The sequence below is a fragment of the Epinephelus lanceolatus genome, chromosome 15 (assembly GCF_041903045.1).
Source record: "Epinephelus lanceolatus isolate andai-2023 chromosome 15, ASM4190304v1, whole genome shotgun sequence".
In the NCBI taxonomy this organism is placed as follows: Eukaryota; Metazoa; Chordata; class Actinopteri; order Perciformes; family Serranidae; genus Epinephelus; species Epinephelus lanceolatus.
In genome coordinates, this window is record NC_135748.1 from 25,273,587 (window position 1) to 25,295,910 (window position 22,324).

The 22,324-nt window shown below is 40.3% G+C and overlaps 2 protein-coding genes across 2 annotated transcripts in view; one reads left to right on the top strand and one right to left on the bottom strand.

The window, feature by feature from the left end:
* fancm (FA complementation group M) overlaps positions 1-22,324 on the bottom strand; it is a 65,428-nt gene that overhangs the window by 42,306 nt on the left and 798 nt on the right. The window contains exons 2-4 of the mRNA XM_078175081.1: positions 22,111-22,283; positions 20,627-20,704; positions 20,362-20,520 (exon numbers count right to left, since the gene is read on the bottom strand). Coding sequence (XP_078031207.1) covers positions 20,362-20,520; positions 20,627-20,704; positions 22,111-22,283 — 410 coding nt within the window. The remainder of the gene's footprint in view (positions 1-20,361; positions 20,521-20,626; positions 20,705-22,110; positions 22,284-22,324) is intronic.
* soul3 (heme-binding protein soul3) lies at positions 1,388-17,684 on the top strand. Its single transcript, XM_033643231.2, has 5 exons — positions 1,388-1,977; positions 9,622-9,716; positions 12,480-12,621; positions 12,779-12,962; positions 14,010-17,684. Exons 1-5 carry the CDS (start codon positions 1,740-1,742, stop codon positions 14,179-14,181), a joined length of 831 nt encoding a protein of 276 aa, XP_033499122.1. The 5' UTR covers positions 1,388-1,739; the 3' UTR covers positions 14,182-17,684.

Consider the following 22,324-nt stretch of genomic DNA (forward strand, 5'->3'; position numbering starts at 1 on the left):
CGCTGTTAAGACGTTCATCAATTTCTTAAAGGGTCAGGATGCAAATAAATACGTGTGCGTGTAAGCAGGTGTCACTGCTACAAACAGGATGTTACATATAAATAAGCTAAAGATGTCACTGTGACCCAAACAGGGCCAAACACCTTTCATTGAGTACACAGTGGCAAGTAGCACTTAATTACTTTTATTAAGTGTGTAGTCATAGATTTATGTCATATATTGATGTAATGCAACATAAAGTTTAAATAAATTTTTGTTTTATAAAAAGCCCTACTTCAAAATGTTATATACACTACTATATATCACACTAGAAAAGGCAATGCAGCTTTCTTTGTATAGCACATTTCATACACCAAGGCCACTCAAAGTGCTTTACATTGCAATAAAATATATAACATAATAAAGAATACAGATTTACAATAAAAGAGAAGATATCAAAGGTAAAATCAATTACTAAATTGTTTTTTTTAATTAAAAATCACCAAAAAAATAGCAAATATGCAGACAAGAGGTGCAAATATAAAAAATATTTAAAATTATTTAAAATCGAGTGCAAAAATGAGCTTGTGGTCCCATAAAAATCCATCCAATACCATACTAGATCAGAGACACAGCCTCCAGTACTAAAACAAGGACTGTATTTTGATGACTGATTAATCTTATTTGTCAAGAACAAATGCAAATCATACTCTGAGGTCCTCGGGCAGACGTCTTTTGTCTGTTTCTGGATGTGATGGACATTTGTCACTATTTTCTGATGATTAATTAATTAAAAAGAAAATAATCTACAGATAAAATGAAAATGTGCTGACATATAACAATAAATCAGGAAATACTCATCACAAAATGCACTTGGAAGCTACTGCTGTTATTGCTGGCCCCATTATAAATAAGGATTATTATCATTATTATTATTATTAGAAATCCATCTTCTAAAATATGATAATATTCAGCTTTTATCTGTTTATAATTGCATATTGAATATCGTTGGGTTAAGTTAGAAAAAAAACTTTGGGTTTTGGTCAGACAAAAAAAAAATATTTTTGAGGTTGCCACTTTGTGTTTCAGGGTGACATCATGGACATTTTAATTCTTTTCTTATATTTTATAATTTTGATAATTAACTAGTTAAGAAAATAATCTACAGATGAAATAAAAATGAACTGGCATATATGAATAAATTAGGAAATAATAATCTACTGCTGCTGATGCTGTTAAAGCCTTTGTTACTGCTGGCCCCTCCTGTGATGACTGTTGGCTGACACGTCTGTACCCGGGTGGGGGTCTCGGGTATTTATCATGTCGGGCAGGAGGAGGAGGGGTCTGAGTGCGCCCGCAGCGTCACGTGGTCCGCCCTCATCTCCTGTAAACAGCGCATTCACCCCCGGCTACGGCGAGAGGGGAGCGTCACTCTGCTCCGCGAAAGCGAGGGAGGCAGCTTCTTTCTCGGTGTTTAGCGAACACAAAGTGAGCACCGCGACGGAGTATGGCTCGTTTAAGTTAGATATAAGACTGCAAATATGCATATGAGTAGCTGTGTCAAGGAAAGCGTCGCAGCGCCTGGTTTGTGGACCAGAAAGTAACGGCTGTACTACTCTGCTCGAGCAACTCGACGAGGTCCGAGGAGAAAAAAAGAAGCTTGAATTCAGCCGCGGTTTTTAAGTTAGTTTCGCTTTTTTTGTTGTCGGTTAATCCTTCGAGGCATTTTTAATCAGTAGGTGCGAGTCTTAACTGAAGAAATGGACCGAGGTGGCTGCCAAATGAGCGGCGGTGGCGGCGGTGACCGCAGTGGTCCCGAGGAGTCCGGGATGATCACACTGGAGGACCTGGAGTCGTTCTCGGAGAACCAACTGTCAGACTCGGGCAACGGCAGCCTCGAGGAGGAGGCAGAGACCATGGAGGACGACGAGCAGTCAGACCGGCTGCTGCAATACTGGCAGGACGTGGCGAGGGGACACCAAGTGGAAGTTGCTCAAGGTAAATAAAATAATAAACAAAAACAATAAACAACACGAGGGCTACAAACGAGAACGCTTTTTGTCTGCTTAACCAGAGCTAGCCAAAACAAATGTCTGCTTTAGTGCAATCTGTCATCTTTTTTTGCACAACTTTCATAGACAAGTATAAAGACAACTTGTTAGTTTGGCTCAACCTCCTCAAGGCACAGGCTACCTACCACCATGTGCACTGACCTATTTTCCAGTGAGGCAGATCGACAAACCAGTTCCACCCAGGACTTTACTTTCCCTGTCCTTCAGGCAAACATGTGTTTCAACTACAGACCTGTACAGTTATTATAAAAGTGAATGCATTAAAACCCAAGGACAAACTTTGGAGCACGCAGACAAATAAGTTCAACTTTTGCATGGAGATGGGTTGTTTTTAAATGATCAAACTGCTGCACAAGTGTGATCATGGGACCTGTAGGATCTCTGTTGAACCCCAGAAAGATGAGAAGCAGCTACATGTCACCATTATTATCAACACACTGCAGACAGCTACTGTGGTACCTGTTTAATAGTCCTACAATTCTACTAAAAAAGAAGTATCATGGATTGTATGGAAATGTGGACATCCTCAAATTCATTTCACACTGTTGCACTGAAAGCAATAGATCACACGTAAACTGAGGTGTTAGGGATCATTTACATGCAAGCGAGCATTTCTTATGTGAGGAAAATAGTGTCGATCACGGACGATTATGTTGTTATCAGGCACGTAACAGAAAATACCTGTGTCCTCTTGTGGGTTTAAACATTGTTTTAGGGCCGTATAATCTTTCAGACATCACAACAACATGCTGTGTTTCCTCAAGTGTGATCATGATCATCTCTGTTGGATCCCAGAAAGACGAGAAGTAGCTACATATCACCATTATTATGAATGCATTGCAGACTGTTACTGTAGTTTTTTTTGTTTCATAGTTTCATAATCCTACAAAAAAGAAAATAATTTTCGAGGTCTGCTATAAAATGCACGGATATTTGAAGATCCTCTTAGTGAAAACAGTTGCTAAAAGTCCTCTGTTAGCGCTGTTGCACAGATAATTCATGTGATTGTGTTGTTTTTAGGCACATAACAGAAAATACCTGTTTCCTCTTCTGGGTTTAAACATTGTTTTAGGACAGTGTAATCTTTCAGACATCACAACAACGAGCTGTGTTTCCTCAGGTGTGATCACAGGACCTCTAGGATCTCTGTTGGATCTCAGAAAAATGAGAAGCAGCTACATATCACCATTATTTTAGTGGCTAGAAGTCTGCAAAATCAGGAAACACACTGCAGACAGATAGTGTGTTTTTGTTAAATCTTTCCATAATTCAACAAAAAAAAAATCTTAGGGTCGATTATGAATTGCACGGAAATTTGGAGACCCTCTTACCACTGTTTCACAGACAGCAAGAGATCACAAGTACAGTGAGGTGTTAGGAAGAATTTACAGCAAGCAAGCATTTCTTATGTGAGGAAAATACTGTCTGTATGGCTCAGCTTTCGCTCAGATACAATCCACAAAAATCATGGCTGATTGTGTTGTTATCGGGGCATATAAAAGAAAATACCTGCTTCCTCTTGTGGGTTTAAATATTCTATTAGGACAGCATAATCTACAGATATTACAAAAATACTACAGTAGTATTACTGTAGGAGTATGATCTAATATCAAAGCAGTGCTAGTAAGGTTTTGTCGTGCCTAGCACATTATAAGCTCAATAGAAAATAAATGGTTACATTAAAATAATTTACATTTGTCTGGCTTTTTGTTTAAAGTGCTCGGTTGTCAAAGAAAATGAAAACACAACCTTTTTTGCCAGGGCTATAGTCTATAGAAGTGTCACTGGTTCTTGCATATTTACTGGAATATGAAATCTCTGTAATTCAGCATTGGCTTTAGAGTGTATTGAATGGTTATATTATTTCAACCTCAAATTGAAATAAGCAAAAGTGGGGGAAAAAAATCACATCATCGTAGCAAACACACTGCTCAAAGCTGCATCCAATAAAGGGCTGCCATGTTCTGCTGGAAATGGTGAAGGATAATCAAACAAATAAAATAGGATATGAGAAATACTTTTAGCCTCTGTGTATGCACATCGAGAGCAACAATAAACCAGGGTCAAATTCCTTGTATGTTTACACGCACTTGGCCTATAAAGCCGAAGACACAATAGTTACTCAATGGGGTAAAAAAAGCAATTAAATTAAATGTATTCTCAACTGTGTGAACGCTTTTATGTCGCCACTTTTGAGCTCACCACACAATAACACCACTGGCTGGAATTTGTAAAGTAAAGCTAAATAAAAGATTGTTACTATTATCATCTTTCCACAGTGACAGGCTCTGTTTACAATTGTAATGTTTTCTTTGCTCGTGCTATTCACCGATTCAGAGGCAGAATGGGGCTAGAGTTTTTTCTTGTTTTTAATTGAGTGGAGTTGCAACTTCAAAGGTAGCCATGTTGAACACTACAACCAACCACAAGCAGTGTGTGAAATCAGAGTGGAAAAACAAAAGAAAGGGAAAGCAGTCTTATCTCTTTGCTTGATCCACTCACTCAGATGGATCTGTCCTCACCCCTGTGTCACAGTTGTGGAGTGTGGGCCCACAAACTCATGATCTATTTGCAAGCTGTCTGGAATGTGGTCCTCAAGGTTGAACCGCCTTGCAACCCCCGAGACTGAAAAGATGGCCCCCAACAGGCCGATCCAGGGTCTGACTTGAGCCTGCAGCAGTTGAGCTGTCCCTCAGGCAGTGCTGTCACAGCACAAAAAGCACTAAGACGTATGGTCCAAATTGGAATTTATTGTCAAGTTTGCCAGATGCAGTTGTTGTATTTAGTTTGTAGTGGTAGCATAGCTATTGAATGAATTTATTTGATGGTTACAGCTGCTTTTTTGTAAGTGTTTGTTGTGAAATCACATAAACAAAAGGGAGGGGGGGGGTAACTGATTCTAGTCACTGACATTTCCACATTATCTTGAGAAAATTTTAGTTTTTCTGTGCCTTCAGTCATAGTTTTTGTAGATTTGTAGCTCAAGAGTCTGACTTTGCTGTACAAGAAGGGCTGCGCAGTTCATTGAAATATCAAAATCACAATATGGCCAACTGCAAAATCCAAATCATAAGAGCTGCAATTGCTTGATAAAGGTAAAATGTGTCATTACATGCAATTATAAATGAAGCATTGTGATGCTACAGTGAGGCCCTGGCCAACAAATCACATTCAAGAGGTAAGGGAACATGCTCATTAGGCACAAATTTTCATATTTTTTTCAGTGAAAAGGAAATTCAAAAAACTATTCCCACTAAAATCGCAACTCATATCGCAATATATGTCAAAATAATATTGCACAGCCCAACATAAAAGTCCAGACGTGCTCAGCTGGATACAACAGCAACAGTTATTTTCAATTGTAGAACCTTCCAAGCCACCGCTAATCACAGATCTTGGATACACAGACCAGAACAATGGACCCATTGAGATGATCTCAACTTCATCAGTTAAATTCTCAGAACACACTTTCGATGTCTTACTTGGCCTTGTAGGGCACAGTAAATTGAAGTGATCATCAAAGCCTTCCTTAATAGTAAATGTGTGTATGGTAAATACGTGCTAGTCAAGGTCATGGGTTCCCAACCGTTTTGGCATGTGATTTGGCGTAGCACCGTCTATGTGACTGCTCATCACCAGTTTAATGTGCCCATAAGGCAGTCGTAGTTTAGCGTAATTGTGGTTAAAATAATTTCTAGGAAGGGTGATTGAAAGGCAAATAATAAACAAAGTAAATAAGACTTGCGAAAAGTCAGAAAAAATGAACACAGTTTTGTGTGGAATACATTTTTTTGAGTGTCTTATATGCCTGTAAGGGGTCCTGACTTCAAGCTGGGAGCCACCCCAGTTTGGCTATTTGTCATCAAACTGGTTGCCCACTAAGAATCCAGTAACAAAGTAGGGCATGTTCTCCGCCCTCTGCTCTGAGACCACAGCACTAATTGAGGACTTAGTACCAAACCACTTGCTGGGGCTTTCTGACTCAGGGGGGATTAGCTACCTTGCCTGCGCTGGTACTGGGGTTGACGCTGCTAAGTCCTGGACTACAGCACGGTTGCTAAGGACACAGGCCAAGGCTGCAGTAAACTCCTTTACTCTAATTGGGATGGAGTCGGGGGGACAGGGGTGACGTGGGAGCTCTGCTGCGCTTGCAGTTTGGAGTTATTTGATTGGCTAATGTTAACTAATACATCTTTAATTCCACTGTAGCCACCAACTAGTTGTTTTTACGTTCAAAAATGCCACACCTGTATTGTTTAAATGGTATCCATGGCAACATGTGTAACTGCATAGGCGGCTGTGGACACAAATCCAGGGTGCTTAAGGCCTTTATGGACTGTATGATTTTCACGCCGTCTCAGTCAAGCTCCTTGCTGCACACAAAGATGATATTATTCGCAATGGTTATTCACAATGGCTCATTTCAAAGTAAAAGGAGGTCAGAGGAGCAGAAATCATCAACTGATCTGGATGCACGAAAGACTTCCAGCTTGTAAACAAGACGGAATTTATTTCTCCAAAGAATGAGGCCAAGAGCGCTCTCAAACGGCCACTGCTGTGTGTGTTTTTTAATCTCCCATCAGTCAACAGCAATTGAAAAGTTAATGACAAAATTGACCTTGTCTCTCTCGGTAAATATTGACAATAATAAGGGCCTTAGCACATCCATGAAACGAATAACAAATTAAACAGCAGCGTTCTTCTGCCAAGTAACACAAACCCTACTTTTTTTAATCTTTTTAGCACACTAATACGTTGTGACAATGCTGACATTTTTTCCATTTTGTAAGTGTGTTTGCAAAAGTTTGAGCTTGTGTCTGTGGTCCGTTCAATGTGCGCTGCCACTGTAAGCAAGTGTTAATAATTCATGCACAGTCAAAACATCAAACTTTACCTGCAGTGGCTGCCAAAAGTTTACGATGACATGCAAAAAGTGCATTCACCCCACATTACCTCAGTTAACTGCAAATGTGAAACCACGGTCAACCTCAGTCTGGACACATTTGAAACATTTCACATGTCTACACCTGTCTAACTATTGTGCATTATATTGCATCGTGTTACGTAATGTTACACATAAGGAAAGCCACAAATAGACTGCACATTGACCACTTACTACAGGGAGGGACTCTAACCCTGCACCTGTGTCACTGTTCTACCAGCGCTCTGCTGCACTGTGCACTGTATGTTTTTGCAGATACAGCTTTTTTCCGTCAACCTGTCTACAATGATTACATCAGGGTATACTGATCAAACTCTGCACTAAATTCACGTCTACGACTGTTGGTACAATTTAAACACTTATGTGTAGGCTTCTGACATAGGTGCAATGTAAAAGAACATACATTTTGTATGTTAAACTTATGGTTTGGATTGATGAAAATGCAATGAACAGCCTGTTTGGAAAGTGGTGTTACTGTAGAGTATGATGGTCTTTAAAGGAAAGTCTGAACCTCATGGGAAACGTAGTTGTTAAAAGCAGATTCTGAACAAAATTCCTCACAATTATGTGTCAGTTTGGAAGATGAAAAATGAACATCGCCGAGCAGAGGTTAGTGGAACAGAGGCCAGGCTGAAAGTGACGTGGCTAACAGCCCTGTGTTGATTAGAGCGCTCAGGTACAAAAACAAGTGCACATTGACTGTTCTGTGTCAACGCTGAACACCTCTAAAAGTTGCTGCCATAGAAACTGATGAGTTTGCTAGCTTGGCCGTGCGTACATTACACGCTTGAGTGTGTGTTACTGGACACACACACACACACATAAACTAACAGGTAATATTTTACTGTCAAACACACATAGTCATTATCCACGCCAAGGCACTCCTCCTGTAACCTTGATTTCATGAGATCCTGATAAATGAGTTTTGTGCCACTGCTCCACTCTCCCTCTCTCTCTCTCTCTCTCTGTCACACACACACACACGCAGAGCTTTGTTGGTCGTCAAAGGATTGATCACCTGAATACCACAGATCCCTCTGACCCAGTTGTCCTCCATGATATTGACTGACAAAATGTGATTGAATTGGGTTCACCTTAACTAACTTGTATTTGACAGGTCAACATTTGAACTAAGGGACAACTTTATGGATGAATTGTGTCTATGGTCCATTCATAATATAATGCAGTATGGTCCACACTTTAATCCGTTTAAGCATGTGTGACTGAATTATATCTGTTGCATATGAGTAGTAAAATAACCTATAGCAAGTTTGAATTCCTACAGTCGCATAAAAGATGAAAAATCTGAGTTTCAGAGACTTTGTTTCCTGCATTCAGGTGACTTTTAAAGACTGCAACAGCGTTTTTTGTGTTAAATACTTTAAATTTTACTTTAAATTCCAAAGTAAGTCTACAAAATAATTAGTCTGGCATGGATCTCTAGCATTAACTAATACACATCAGTTTTCATTCATTCATTTTCTCATGCCGCTTGCCCTGGTGTTGAGAGAAAATCTGTTGCAGCAGATTTGATAGTGCATGCCCCCATTCCTTTCCTTAGCAAATGGGAATTCTTCTGTCAAGAATATCTAAAATTCTGAAGTATTTCTGTCTCTTAGTACTCTCCATTTCTATCTCTCTTTCATCTCTTACTCACTAAGAAGGACAAGGTGTGAGCAGGTCTTTCTGTGTCACATGCATGCCAAGGAACGACATCAGGTGTAGCTTTTTGAGTTGCAGGGCTTTTACTGGTTGTACACAACACCAGAAACAGGTAGTGATAGTGAAAACGGGAAAAACAAAGGGATGAAAATTTGTCATGAATTTGAAGAAATGTGAACCCCAGGTGGAAACCAGGAAGGAGCAATTAAAAAGGAAAATCTCCTGGTTGGCAATTATGGGGTAAACTACATTATTCGTTTTTTGTTGTTGCTGTTGTTTTTTTACATTATTCATTCATAAAATGCAGTTAAGCTTCATGAAAGTTTTGGTAATAGTTGAAACATGCTCTAGTATTTCAAAAGCACTGCCTACTGCTGTAGTCCCTCTCTGTTAATACTAGTCTATATCTGGCCGTGGGCAGCTTTAGTCAGTGTTCCCTCCATCAGCTCCAATAAACATTACTCTCTGCGACATCCTGGCACAGCGTTCTGCCCATCTGGCAGCCTTTTCTCACACAAACTACCATCTCTGCCTGCCAGTAGATTACTGGAAGTGAGGATGATTTATACAGATTAAAGACAGGAGACTGCAACTGTTGGTATAATGTGAGTGGGGGGAAAAAGTTGTATGGAATTGGGCTGGACAGTATATTGTTTTTTTATTGTCACTCTGATGCAATAAACACGTTGCAAAAGGGATTTTTTTTTGAAGAGGCTGAAAGAGCCTCAGTTTAATCTGCATTGTGCCATTTACATTTATTGTTCAGTGTATTCAATAACAAAATGTTGGTAATAATTTTCTTTAATATTTTTATGCAACAATTTGTTTTATTTTAGCAGTACACTGAAAAGCAGCAGACAATAAGTTTGTGCTTTTGCTCTTATGGAAACGGTTTCACCTATGTAAACAATACTGTATTTCTGCACCACTGTTTAAACTGACCATGCACTGTTTGTCTGTTAACAGATATGGCAGAGCCCATTAATCAACTAACCAGCAACAACAGTGGACGAAGTACCAGAGAACACATCCCCTTCACCCTCCTCTCACGCAAAGAGAAGGTACTTATCTGACTACGACAGATGTACACACTTTTATCTCTCTATACATTTTCATGTTCTATATAAATTGGTTCACCCTTCTGTGTGAGTATGGGTCAGCTATTTATTTTTGACAAGATGATCGTGTCACCCAATACAATAAGCCATTTAAACTCCTTAGGGGACTTATAAATAAAGAGAGCTAATTGGTTTAACATGAGTTAATTAGTTCATTAAAACTTGGCTGGAGACTGCGGTTAAACAAAGGACAATCATGGCACCTTATTCTTAGAGCAGGTTTCAGCGCAGGACAGCACGTTGATGGCAAGCAGACTTCAGTGGGTTATACACCTGAGCTGCAGTGGTGACTGTGCATAGGCAGTGTTTGATTAGGGCTGACAATCAATTAAGGATCAAGGAAGTATATTTAAATTAAATTCCCGTTGTTTACGAGCTTCTTTTTAACTCTGAACACAGACACAATGGTTCCTCTCCAGGGCAAATTATAATTTCTCTCAGTGTGTCGTCTTTACTGCTTAGCCACAATGTCAGTTGCCTTCTCAATTACAGGGTTTGATATTTGCCCACAAATACAACACTGCTGTATTGTAGATTGGTGAAGCCCTGTAGTTTTGGTTGGGTGTTTTGTTTTGACGTAATATGTCAAAGACAGATTACTTCTGTGGTAAATAAACTGGGCAGGATGGTACCGTTTGGTGGTGTTCTGTCAGTTGGTGCTACCCACTCTGGATGAGCTACCAGTAGTGATAGGAGTGGATCGGAATGGACCACTACCAATATTAATGTAGTTGAGAGAGTCAGAGTGGACTATTACCTTTATAAATGTAGTTAAAAGTATGGGTGAGTCCTCTGGAACATTTTTCCCTGCATCCGAAACGCACTACACATGCAGCACATCCTGTTGGTAGGTCATTTTTATCCTTCAGCGATCAGACTGTTGAACTATTGAACTGTAGCACACATGAACTTACTTCCTCTCTGCACTTAATTGACCTTTTTAGTAGTTTCTATTTTAGATTTATTTAATTATTTATTTACCTATTTATTAGCTGAATAATTTTACTGCACTGAGAACGTCTAATTCTGTTGGTTTTAGACGTGAAACAGTATTTAGTTTTTGTTTCATCATAAAAATGACAAAAGGAATCTGTTCATGAGCAGAAGCAGAATTTCAGTGGTTCTCAACCTGGGGTCCAGGGACCCCCAAGAGTCCTTGGGAGAGTTCAAGGGGGTCCCGAGACAAAAAGGGAATAGTTTATTTTCAATATTTAATTCACAATAGAATTGAGTAACTATTCTCAACATAGATTTCATTTCCCTACCAGTTATCTTTGTAGTTGACAACTGTATAATACTGGTCCTCATTAGGGATGCACTGAAATGAAAATTTGTAGCCGAAGCCGAATAATATTAAACGCTTGGCCGAATACCGAGTACCGAATACCGAATATTGTTGTTTAGTTTTTCATTAGTTTTTGCAGATGAATGATTTAAGCCTATTTTGCTTGCTCAAAACTATTTTTAGTCACAAATGCGAGTGCCGTGACGGGCGGATTGCCACACTGCCGACATTTTACTCCGCCCGTCACAGACGATGTTTGATTGCGTTATCAAAACACGCCACTATTATTCGGCCTTGCTTTTAGCTTATTCCACCGAATATTGAATGTGTGTTTTTTTGCAATATTCGGCCGAATATATTCGGTTACCGAATATTCGGTGCATCCCTAGTCCTCATCATATAGAACAACCAAAATCTTTTCAGATAGAGGTCCCTGAAGCAAAATCTTGTATGTGTGTATGAATTTAGGGGTCACTGACACTACAAAGGTTAATAACCACTGCTCTGTGTGTCAGGACAATGGCACATGTTGTCAGCTGCAACAGGAAGTAAACAAAATGCAGCTGCATTAATTGCGTTAATGTTTTGTTACATATTAAATACAAGGGGTGGGAAGCACCAGAGAATCCACGATACGATATTATCACGATACAATATTATTGTGATTTTAAATATGTTGCGATATGCTGAGTATTGCGATAAAGCATACTGTGATATATTATTTATTACCTTTTTCCAACTGTAAATTTTGTTCCCAAGGGAAAACTTTGTCAACATCTGTTTTATGTAATAATAATAAGTCTGTTCATCTTACAAAAAATCGATACTTGGCACTGTGTGACAATACGATATTACCACACAAAAATATCGTGATACTATGCTGTATCGATTTTTTTCCCTCACCACTATTAAATACTTAAGCTTACAGGTAAAAATGAAAGCATTACTCTTGACAGCACCAGTGTAAATATTTAGAAAAGGTGTAATATATGATTTGGAAGCATAGCTATAACCTAGCATTATTTTCTAACATCTAACAGTCAGTAAAAGTCAAGAGAATATTTACTTGGTCTGTAAAACTCACTGATGTGGCTAATTCAACAGGATAGAAACCACAGAGATGTACCAGTAATAATTACATTACACCACTTCCCCTCATAACATTTTTTCTGCTCAAACAGAGCTTTGTAATTGTGTGGGAAAAAGTCACGCACAGATTTATTTTTCATACATTTTGTCTACTTAGCTTTCCACAAGTTTAAGCACTTGCTGGCGTTCTGAATGCCTTTCTCCAGTTACAAAAGCAAATGTTACAGAGCACAGTTTTATAAGGAGACTTAATTCAATTTAGCCCAGAATCCAGGAGCACCGACAGTTTTAACTTAGTCTCATCTTGTCTTTCTTCATCTGTTCCTTTCCAGTGCGGGGAGCTGCTGTATGAGAAACGCCACTATGAAAAAGGCCACTGGGCTTGTATAACAATGCGTGAGGACACTTACGAACAGAGCATCTGCTATGGTTTCATGAAGATAATGAGATACATCTGCCAGCAGAACTCCTTGGGTAAGTCCACACGCAAGGGACCGTTTACCGCATGCAATCAGGTTCTGGCCTTTTCAGTTCCCAGTCTCATTGTCGTTTGATGGTAATAATCCCCAAGCCAGTAATTTTTCAAGCCTGCCTGACAGGTAATAATGACCCTTTTCTTTTACATCTCTAGGTGAATACCTGGGCATGACGCTGCCTATCATCACAGTGGTGCGCACAAACGAGAACCATTCTGTGATCTCCAACGACGTCACTGTGGCGTATTTCCTACCTGCTGAGCATCAGGCCCAGCCCCCACAACCTCAAGACAATGACATTGTCATAGAGATCTGGCCCGCCACTACTGTATTCACAAGGTCAGTAGAGAATCAAAGTAAAATTACACTTGTAATTGTAATTAGCTGCGGTTACATGGACAATAGTCATGAATCCAATTGAAATGCCTTTTTTAGCGATTCCAACTTAACTGTTTACATGGACACTAAATAAAGTGACCCAGTAAGATGTGCGTTTACATACTACATTACTACAATCCATCAGAACATAAATTTTTGCCTACAGTAAAGTGGTTCGGCCTGCTGTGAACCATCTAACGTGTCAGAAATATAACAGAAGGTTATTTTCCAACTTCAATGAGAAAATTCAATTCATTCAATACATAAAGTTATAGAAGAAGACAAGTGGTTCCACCTGTTAATACAATTTAGTAAAAAGCAACATAGGTGTAGCTCAGTTTACTTTGTGTAGCTACAACTTACAGATGACCCCCTCATACCTCACATACAATTTACCGTTTGTCCCTAAATGTCTGCTGGTTACTTGCAGCCATAGACAATTGTTATGTCAAGCGTCCTAACAATTCAGCCTGTAGCAACACTACATAAGGCCGCTTTTAAAATAAAAGCCTTCATTTATTAATCAGAACACTCACATGAGAAAGTAGCTCTAGCAGAGGGCTGAATATTTTTTAATTTTATGAATGATTCTCTGTTAAAATCAGCAGATGAAGGTGCGTAGAAACAGCTGTTGCAGCCCCTACGTCACCTAATGTTACCCCAACATAGGGGCAAACATGCGCAGACAGAACATATTTATTCCAACTAGCTGCTAATTTTTATTTAACCTTTATTTAACCAGGAAGTCCCATTGAGATTGAAAACCTCTTTTACAAGAGACTTGGCCGAGGTAGCAGCCAATCAAAACACATCTATCCAAACATAGTGGCCTCTCAAGAAAAACAAGCGCATGTCTCCATCACCACATTCTTTACGATGCCATGTAAAGGCACCTAATGACTCTTTACACTGAGTGATCAATAGTGCTACATTCAATGCTTGGCCTGTTTTCTTTGTACATGGAAATTTGATGCCTCCTACTCAAACACCTCTCCTTTCTTCCTCCAGGCCCTTTGGTGGTCCCACCAATGAAGTGACCATCATTAACCAGATCAGTGCCATGGCTGAGCAGCTAGACTCCCCCGGTTTGTGCATCAACGACTCGTTCATTGTGGCTGGCTACACCAACCCTGCCCACAGCAACCGTCAGAATGAGATCTGGTTCCTAGAGCGACGCTGAGGGACTAGGAGATAACGCATCATCTTATCTGTGACCCTTGAGCCTCATAAAGACTCCCTTTACACTGCCACAGCTCAGCTACAGCCTCAAGTGCAACCCAGACTTAAGCCACCACCTCTACCTGAAATGACCACTGGCCCAGCAGACTCCAGATCAGTTGGAGCCTGAAAAAAAACACCTCACTCTACCCTCAGTGAATTTTCATCCATGTTCATTTATATAGATCCTTATTTTGTCCATAAGAACTGAACCAAACCACTGCCATACTCTCACAGACACAACGCAGACGCTAAGATAAAGCATAGCATTTAACTTCTGCTTTTACATGAGGTGATAAAAAAACACTTTCCTCAGCACAGTGCCCTTTAGTTAAAAAAAACAGTCAATAGTTTGAACTCTTAGCGCTCTGTGGTGGCCGTCGATTACTGTCAGAAACATGCAACAACCTGTCTGTCCACAGCAAGGAGCAGGTTCCCAGTGCACATGCAGCCTTATCGTTCTCCCTCTCTGTTTGTTGCACAGCTAGTGTCTTGTCATGTGGGGTAAAGGTCAATGCACAACAACAACAACAACAACAAAAAAGTTTCTCTGTCATTCTTTAGCTTGCTGAGGTGATTTCAGCTGTGTCACTGTTGATCTGCTGTTTCTTTATCTCTGGACTATGTGATCCACTGCAGGTTACAATGCAATGCCAGTCACACTGTACTGGAAACTATTTAAGTACAATGTTAACCAACAATCAACAAGCCAGTTATTACAGTTGCTGTGCCACTAACCTAACCCAATCTAAGGGTACGTTCAGCAGGTGGTATTGCAGGTTGGGGAGGGGATGTCGCCATTCACAACTAAGCTCGCCGTTTTCACATGCTCAAGCTCCTAAGCTACTTAGTCTGCAAGGTTTTGTTCTAGTTCAACCTTTTTGTGAAGACCCAATGTACGTACATTAGACAGGGAAAACTTGAACGAGGTTTAATTAAGATTACAGTACAGCAGGTGACTCTCATCTAACTTACACCAACGTCTTACATGTTCTCACACAATATTATACAGTCAACAACTTGTTGTGATCAAACCTGCGCAGCACCATGTTGTACAAAACCTTTTTTGGCTATGCGCACTAAGGCCCCGTCTACACATATACAGGTATTTTGGAAAGCTGATATTTTCTCCCTCCATTTTAAATATAATTTAGTCCTTGTACCTTCATTGTACAAAAGTCTACCTCGTCGCAAAGGTAGCAAAGTGTACAAGCTAACGTTACTTTTTTTAAAAAACACCTACTGGAGATCTCATCACCGTAAAGTCCTGTTCAACGTAAGGATGAAGGAGCTAACTCAAACATATGAGTGATGCTAACATGTTCTCACACAATATCTTATTGCGATCAAACCTATGGAGACTTATCGTCCTAGTACCATGTTGTGCAGAACCTTTTTTGGCTATGCACACTAAGGCCCTGTCTACACGTGTACAGATATTTTTGAAAGTTGATATTTTTCCCCTCCATTTTAACCTTCATTTTACCAAAGTCTACCTCGTCACAAAGGCAGCAACGTTACTTTTGTCAAAAACACCTACTGGAGATCTCGTCACCATAAATTCCTGCTCAATTAAAGAATGAAGGCACACCCTCAAACATATGACTGATGCACTCGATATGCAAAAGTTTTCCTTCCTTTCCTTATCGACAACAATCCGACTCTTGAAAGTCTCCCACTATCAGCTGATTCGACCTAGGCTGATCTAAAACTGTTGTTTCGGCCGGACTTTAGACCGCAGACAGAGGTTGAGCTTTAATTTTGGGTGCAGCAGATGCCTCCATTCGTCTAAGTGCAATGCAGCACTACGAAGTTAAGTGCAAAGTAGTCATTAGATTGAGCAGTGCTGACAACATGTAAACAATCTGGTCGTCGAATTGAGAAGATTATGTCATTGTTTTCCAAAGGCTCCACTTTACACGTCAACACAAATCAACAGTAACCATAGCTTTTGAAAAATCTGCACCCTAGAAGGCATTTTCAGTGATATTAAAGTCAGTTTGCATGTGAACGAGAGGCCAAATTGTGGAGGAAAATATCTGTTTATGTGTATACAGGGCCTAAACTGCCTTACGGCACCATAACTGCAGTAACACCTCTATTGTAGCACAAAGATAATAGTAAATACCAATGCCATACCAACACAAACCAAATATACGTGCTTAAATGCCTCTCAAACAACAGGTGACACTAAGCTAGAAAACACACTTGATCAGGACATGTTCATGCGTGTTTGTGTATGAATGTACAGCTACAGGGAGGGTAAACACAAAGTGACACTTCAACAAACCAAACACCGAAAAGCTCACTGATTTCACAACTGATTGACAATCACAAAGTACTTATATATTATATACACCCTTTTCTCTTAAGAAAGTCAACGCATTCCTCGTTTCAGATCTACTCACACACAGGAATAGTCACATACGGACCTCCTTCTCACACTCTTTTTACCTGCTGCTCTGTGTCAATGTTAGCGATTATGCATTCACTGCTGACATGCAAACATCGCTGCTGCTGAGTAGAGACAATGCAACCGGGAAAAGATGTAGAGTACACTACTGTGATTATACTCTTTTTGTTAAATAGGAGCTAAACTGTTTTAGTTAAAGCTGTTTTTAATGTTCTATCACCAATGTAAAGAGAGTCTATAAAGTCAGGGTGAAAGAAGTGTGTACGTTTATCTTTATATTTTTAATTAAAAATAACTCATGCAATTCAACAAAAAAAAAGTGATACACATCAAACCAGCTACACTGAGAGATCAGTGATGTAGGAATGTTTCTGCTTAGGAAATTTACATTTACGAGTTGTCTGCAGGTGACATAAAACAGGAACTAGCCAAATCATCACTGTGTGAGGATTTTAAACAGGACAGGGGCATCCTATGAAATGCGTAAACAGTCAGGTATTGAGGCCTGTTATAAAGGTGGTAGTAAGCTCGAATTATGAGGACGCTTCATCTTCTTTAATCTATATGAGAAGAAATAAGCAGGTCAGACAGTATTGGGTTGGGAAGGTTGCCCAGTGTGAAAGTCAGTTTGGTTGACATCCAAATCCAAAGAATTTATGTTGCATTAAATGATTGTACAGACACTCTATGACAACTGTAAACACTTGCAAAGCCATGATACATGTGGGGTTGGTTTTCCCTTTAAGAGCCTGGTTATATGGGAACATCAAGTGTGAGGATTTTCATTTTTTTTTTTTTTTTCCTTTGTTTTCGCTTATTGTTCGCTTATAGTGTTTTTTTGCAAAAGTGTGCTGTAATGTGAAAATTCAAGTGCAACAGCAAGAGCTACTGTGGTTTTTCTCTGTTCAATAAAAACGTGCTCGTCTCCTGTCTTGAAATGTACAGTGATGCTGAGTTTTAATGGGTTCATATATACAAAACACATGTTCTGCACGGTTCTGGGAGAATTACTGCAGAAGTGTGTGTTCAATAATAAATGATAAAACTCTTAATGTCGAGTATTCACTCTCATCTGTTGCCAAGTGCAATCTGAATTATTAAGAAAGAGCAAAATTAAAATCTCTTCACAGGCTCTTAATGATATCCCTCTACTTTTGATGTGAACGTCACCGTGATCGATTTATATTCTAGCTTCATACTTGTACATACATACTAACCGACCGCTGTATCCTAGAATATCCCTAAAGGTTATTCCTTTCTTTTTGGGGGCTCAAGTGTTGCAAACAAAAGGGGTCACACCCTGCTTTGTTCTCACACATATAGCATAACCAATTTAACAAGAAGAACTGGTGCTTAGTTACTGTAGCGTAGTAACATGATGAGTTAGGGTCACACACATGCTATAGTATATCAGAGCGCACACCTATAGAGTGCACAGTAAAGTACACAGTAGCCTGCAGTGCTGTTTATCAAGCTAGATTGTTGTGATGTGACTTGTACACTCACCGGCCACTTTATTAGGTACACCTTACTAGTACCAGGTGGAACCCCTTTGTCCTCACAGCTGCCTTAATTCTTGGTGTCATAGATTCAACAAGGTGCTGGAAACATTCCTCAGAGATTTTTGTCCATACTGACATGATAGCATCACACAGTTGCTGCAGATTTGTCAGCTGCATATCCATGATGTGAATCTCCCGTTCCACCACATCCCAAAGGTGCTCTATTGGACTGAGATCTGGTGACTGTGGAGGCCATTGGAGTACAGTGAACTCATTGTCATGTTCAAGAAACCAGTGTGAGATGATTTGAGCTTTGTGACATGGTGGGTTATCCTGCTGGAAGTAGCCATCAGAAGATGGGTACACTGTGGTCATAAAGGGATGGACACGGTCTGCAACAATACTCAGGTAGGCTGTGGTGTTTAAATCATGCTCAGTTGGTACTAAGGGGCCCAAAGTGTGCCAAGAAAATATCCCCCACACCATTACACCACCAGCACCAGCCTGAACCGTTGATACAAGGCAGGATGGATCCATGCTTTCATGTTGTTTACACCAAATTCTGACCCTACCATCTGAATGTGGCAGCAGAAACTGAGAGTGTGGATTTCACAGTTCTGAAAAAGGGAGATGCACTGTGGTGCTGAAGGCAGCGGGCTACCAATCTGCTCTGCACCACCGATGAGACTGAAGAAGCCTCTCGGATGAAAGGTGAAACGTCTTCAAGAAACTCAAGCAAGCCCAGTTGCCTATGATACAGCACTAAAGATCACCATGACCTGGATGACTGAGAATCTTCACTGATATTTTTGCATCAATTACTTAAAATTTATGTGGAACATGCCACTAAAACAAGTCCTAACTTACACCATTTACCATTACAACACAGGGTGTAAAACTTTATGACAGATTATATCTCAGCTCTGGCTCGGACACGGTGGCCTAGATTTTCACTGACATTACAAGCTCTGTCTGTAAAACCAACCACACACTCTGTCACAATCACAATGCTGCTGAGACATGACAAAACAGAAGGCTGCCTCAGTGGTTACAAGGACAAATACTGGCCTCCGTCTAAAGTCTGAAGGAAAATAACACAATGGAGCCCCCAAAAAACCTGTCTGCATGACTGCTTCATTTTTCTGATTTGCCCAACAATCATTAAATTCTGCCTGAACGACTGCAGCGATGTTCATTTTACACCTGAGTGTGGTGTTGTCTCTGTTTTGGGTGCTGTCTGCTCAAATTAAGGGAGGGCAGTGGGAAATGGGGATTAACAAGCAGGGTGCAGACGCCATCCAGTCAGGGGGTAACATGAAGAGAAGGTGAAAATGAGAGTCAAAGTAATTATAGAACAAGCAAGAAAAACTCTTACACCAAAAGGGACGTGCACGATGGTCGATGAAATGATTAAACGCTGCTACTCTCGCTAGATGGCACCAGAAGTATAAGCCTACTTTCAGACGAGTCAGCTAGTCTAAGTTCAGCTAAATTAGTCATTAGTGAACATCCCTGATTACAAACACTCCAAAAAGAATCAGAGAGGAGCGGAGAAAGGACACGACGAAGACCTGACACAGCTACTGTACAACAGGTCTGAAATCTCAAATGCAGATGTCACATTCCAGCTGTCCAGCCGCTTGAGACAGATGAAGTGTAGCTGCACATTTACAGTACAGTACACACAGACAGTGAGCCAACCCGTGACGAGGAGCGAGAGAAAGAGCCTGCAGGGTCCCTTGATAATCGAGAACCATTACATCCACCAGCTCTCAAAACCAGACCACCGAGTGTGACAGGAAGCTGCTTTCAAGACAAATCAATCAGTGTAATATTAACTGAGCCAGCAGAACCACACAGGCAGAGTAAAGACATGTGATGCTGAGACAAAGATTACAGTTGAGGATCTTTTTCCTAACAGAAGCAGACAGTGGCCACAAGGTGGCAGCAAAGCACCAGAAATAAACAAAAGCTCTGTGATGATGAAACCAAAACAAACATGACTGATGGGAATATAAAACCAACTTGTGTCTAAGTTTAAATGTGTTTGTCTGTTTTCTGATGTGAATCAGACAGTGAAAACATAACAGACAAAAGATTATGATGCTTATAGATCCCCGTTCAATAGTTTTAACTCTTAGCACTCTGTGAACAGTGTCATGTAATGAGTGTCAGAAACATGCAACAGCCTGTCTTTCCACAACAGAAGGTAATTGCTCGTGCCTACCTCCAGGTAGCGCGCCTGGTAAGCAGACAGGACCTCTCCCACAGGAACCACCACCTTCTCCACGCTGCGCTGGTGGGAATGGGCCCGGATGTCTGGGCTCTCCTCTGAACGCAGCTCAATGTGGGAGATGAGCAAATTAGAGATCACCGCCTGCACCGCCTGCAGGGACGGAGTAAGAAGAGATAATTTAATTGAGAATTTTTATTATTAGGTCAGAGAGAGAGAATAATTATTAATAAACACAGATATGGTGATTTGTTTTTACCTTTGCATCTCCTCCTGGAGTTGCACTAAGGGCCAGGACGCGGAACTGAAGAGTCTGGCTGCCGAGCTGTCGGATCACCTGAGCAACAGAGAGAGGAGGAGAGAGTGTGGGACATTAGAGCTTATATTTGACAAACTAAAAGTCAAAGAATGTGAACCTAAAGAGGCAACCCCACCTTGGAAACAGAAGTGAGTGATTAAAATCCTCTACTACGGTGTATTGAATTTAATTTCACAACGTGTATCTAAATTATTATCCAGTACATTTTCTGTAAAATAACTGTTTATGGGTAAACTACCCAGAGGGGAGTGTTCATTTTTAGCCAGTCCAATTGATTTAAACAACTTCCTGAAAATTCCTTCATGACATTAAAGCAAACATCCTGTAAAACTGCTCTGAGCAGCCCTGCTCATTGATTTGCAACATTGCCCACAGTGGCTGTAGCGCACTCATAAATACTATAGGGATAATTCCCTTGGTATACAGCAATTTGTCACCCAATATTACTAGGAAATAAAAGTGAATGAAGTTTCACGCTGCCAACTCAAAGATGCTTTGACTGTTTCTGTATTTCCGTAACCGCTTATCCTGTTAGGGGTCATCAGCTGACACATAGAGACAGACAATCATTCACTGTCACATTCATACCTACAGGCCTTTTAGGGTACCAGTTAACCTGCATGTCTTTGGACAGTGGGAGGAAGCTGGAGCACCCAGAGAAAACCCACGCTGACATGTGGAGAACATGCACACATAGAAGGGCTCCCCCATCGTGGATTTGACTGTTCCAAATCATAATATAGTTCTACCTACAGTGTATTCACCAGTGTGTGATTATCCAGTGATGCACAAAGTTGCTCTCTAAGTATAACAAGGGTGTCTAAAGGTATCAGACACTTAATTCTAATGATTTTTAAGACCTTTTAAGGGCATTTTTAACCAAATTCAAGACTGATTTTTGTATACATGTGGTCCTGTACAGGGGTAGATGTTGTGTAGAATATGGTTATTAGAGTAAGGTGAATCTACACTTTGCCTACAGATAAGAGCAAATACACAGTAAAAACACAGCATTAGGTTCAGAGTTAGGTGTAAAGACTTGTAACATCAGAAATGTGAGCTTTCACAGAGGAAATCTTGGCTCGTTTTTACGCCAATGATAATGTTTGTGGCAATTAAAACCTCACATATTCAAAGTTAAGACCGTTTAATGAATGTTTAGGCTAAATATCTATAAAATTGAATTCAAGACTTTTTTAAGGACCTGCAGCAGACACCGATAACCACAGCCTCTGTTTTCTGCAGCAGACTTCTTGTAACCACCTTTCAAGTTTATAAGAGTGAGTGTTACTTAGTGAGGAAATCTTTTGGGTGGATTATCAGAATTTAACTTGGCAAGTAACATGTAAATACTGTCAGCAGCATTCCTGAGTGAAATAAATTGAATGGCAGAAGCTGTGATCATTAGTGACAGGTTGGTGTACCTGACAATAGGCATGGTTGCCCAGCGCCTTGTGGGCTTCATCGATCACCACACACTTGACCTGCTGGGCAGGGCAGGTGTCTCTGGACAGATCGTTCACCATGACCTGGGGGGTGAGGAAGAAGACGCGCTTGGTCCTCCATATCTCCTGTCTCTGCTTTGCTGCTGTGGTGCCTGTGGAAAAGGAGACTTGTTAATAGAGGCTAAAAGACAAA

Excerpts from the sequence above, each read along its gene's own strand:
- soul3 (XM_033643231.2), top strand. The coding sequence starts at position 1,740 with ATGGACCGAGGTGGCTGCCAAATGAGCGGCGGTGGCGGCGGTGACCGC. Across the intron at positions 1,978-9,621 it reads CCAAGTGGAAGTTGCTCAAG|ATATGGCAGAGCCCATTAAT; the intron begins GTAAATAAAATA and ends GTCTGTTAACAG. Across the intron at positions 9,717-12,479 it reads TCCTCTCACGCAAAGAGAAG|TGCGGGGAGCTGCTGTATGA; the intron begins GTACTTATCTGA and ends GTTCCTTTCCAG.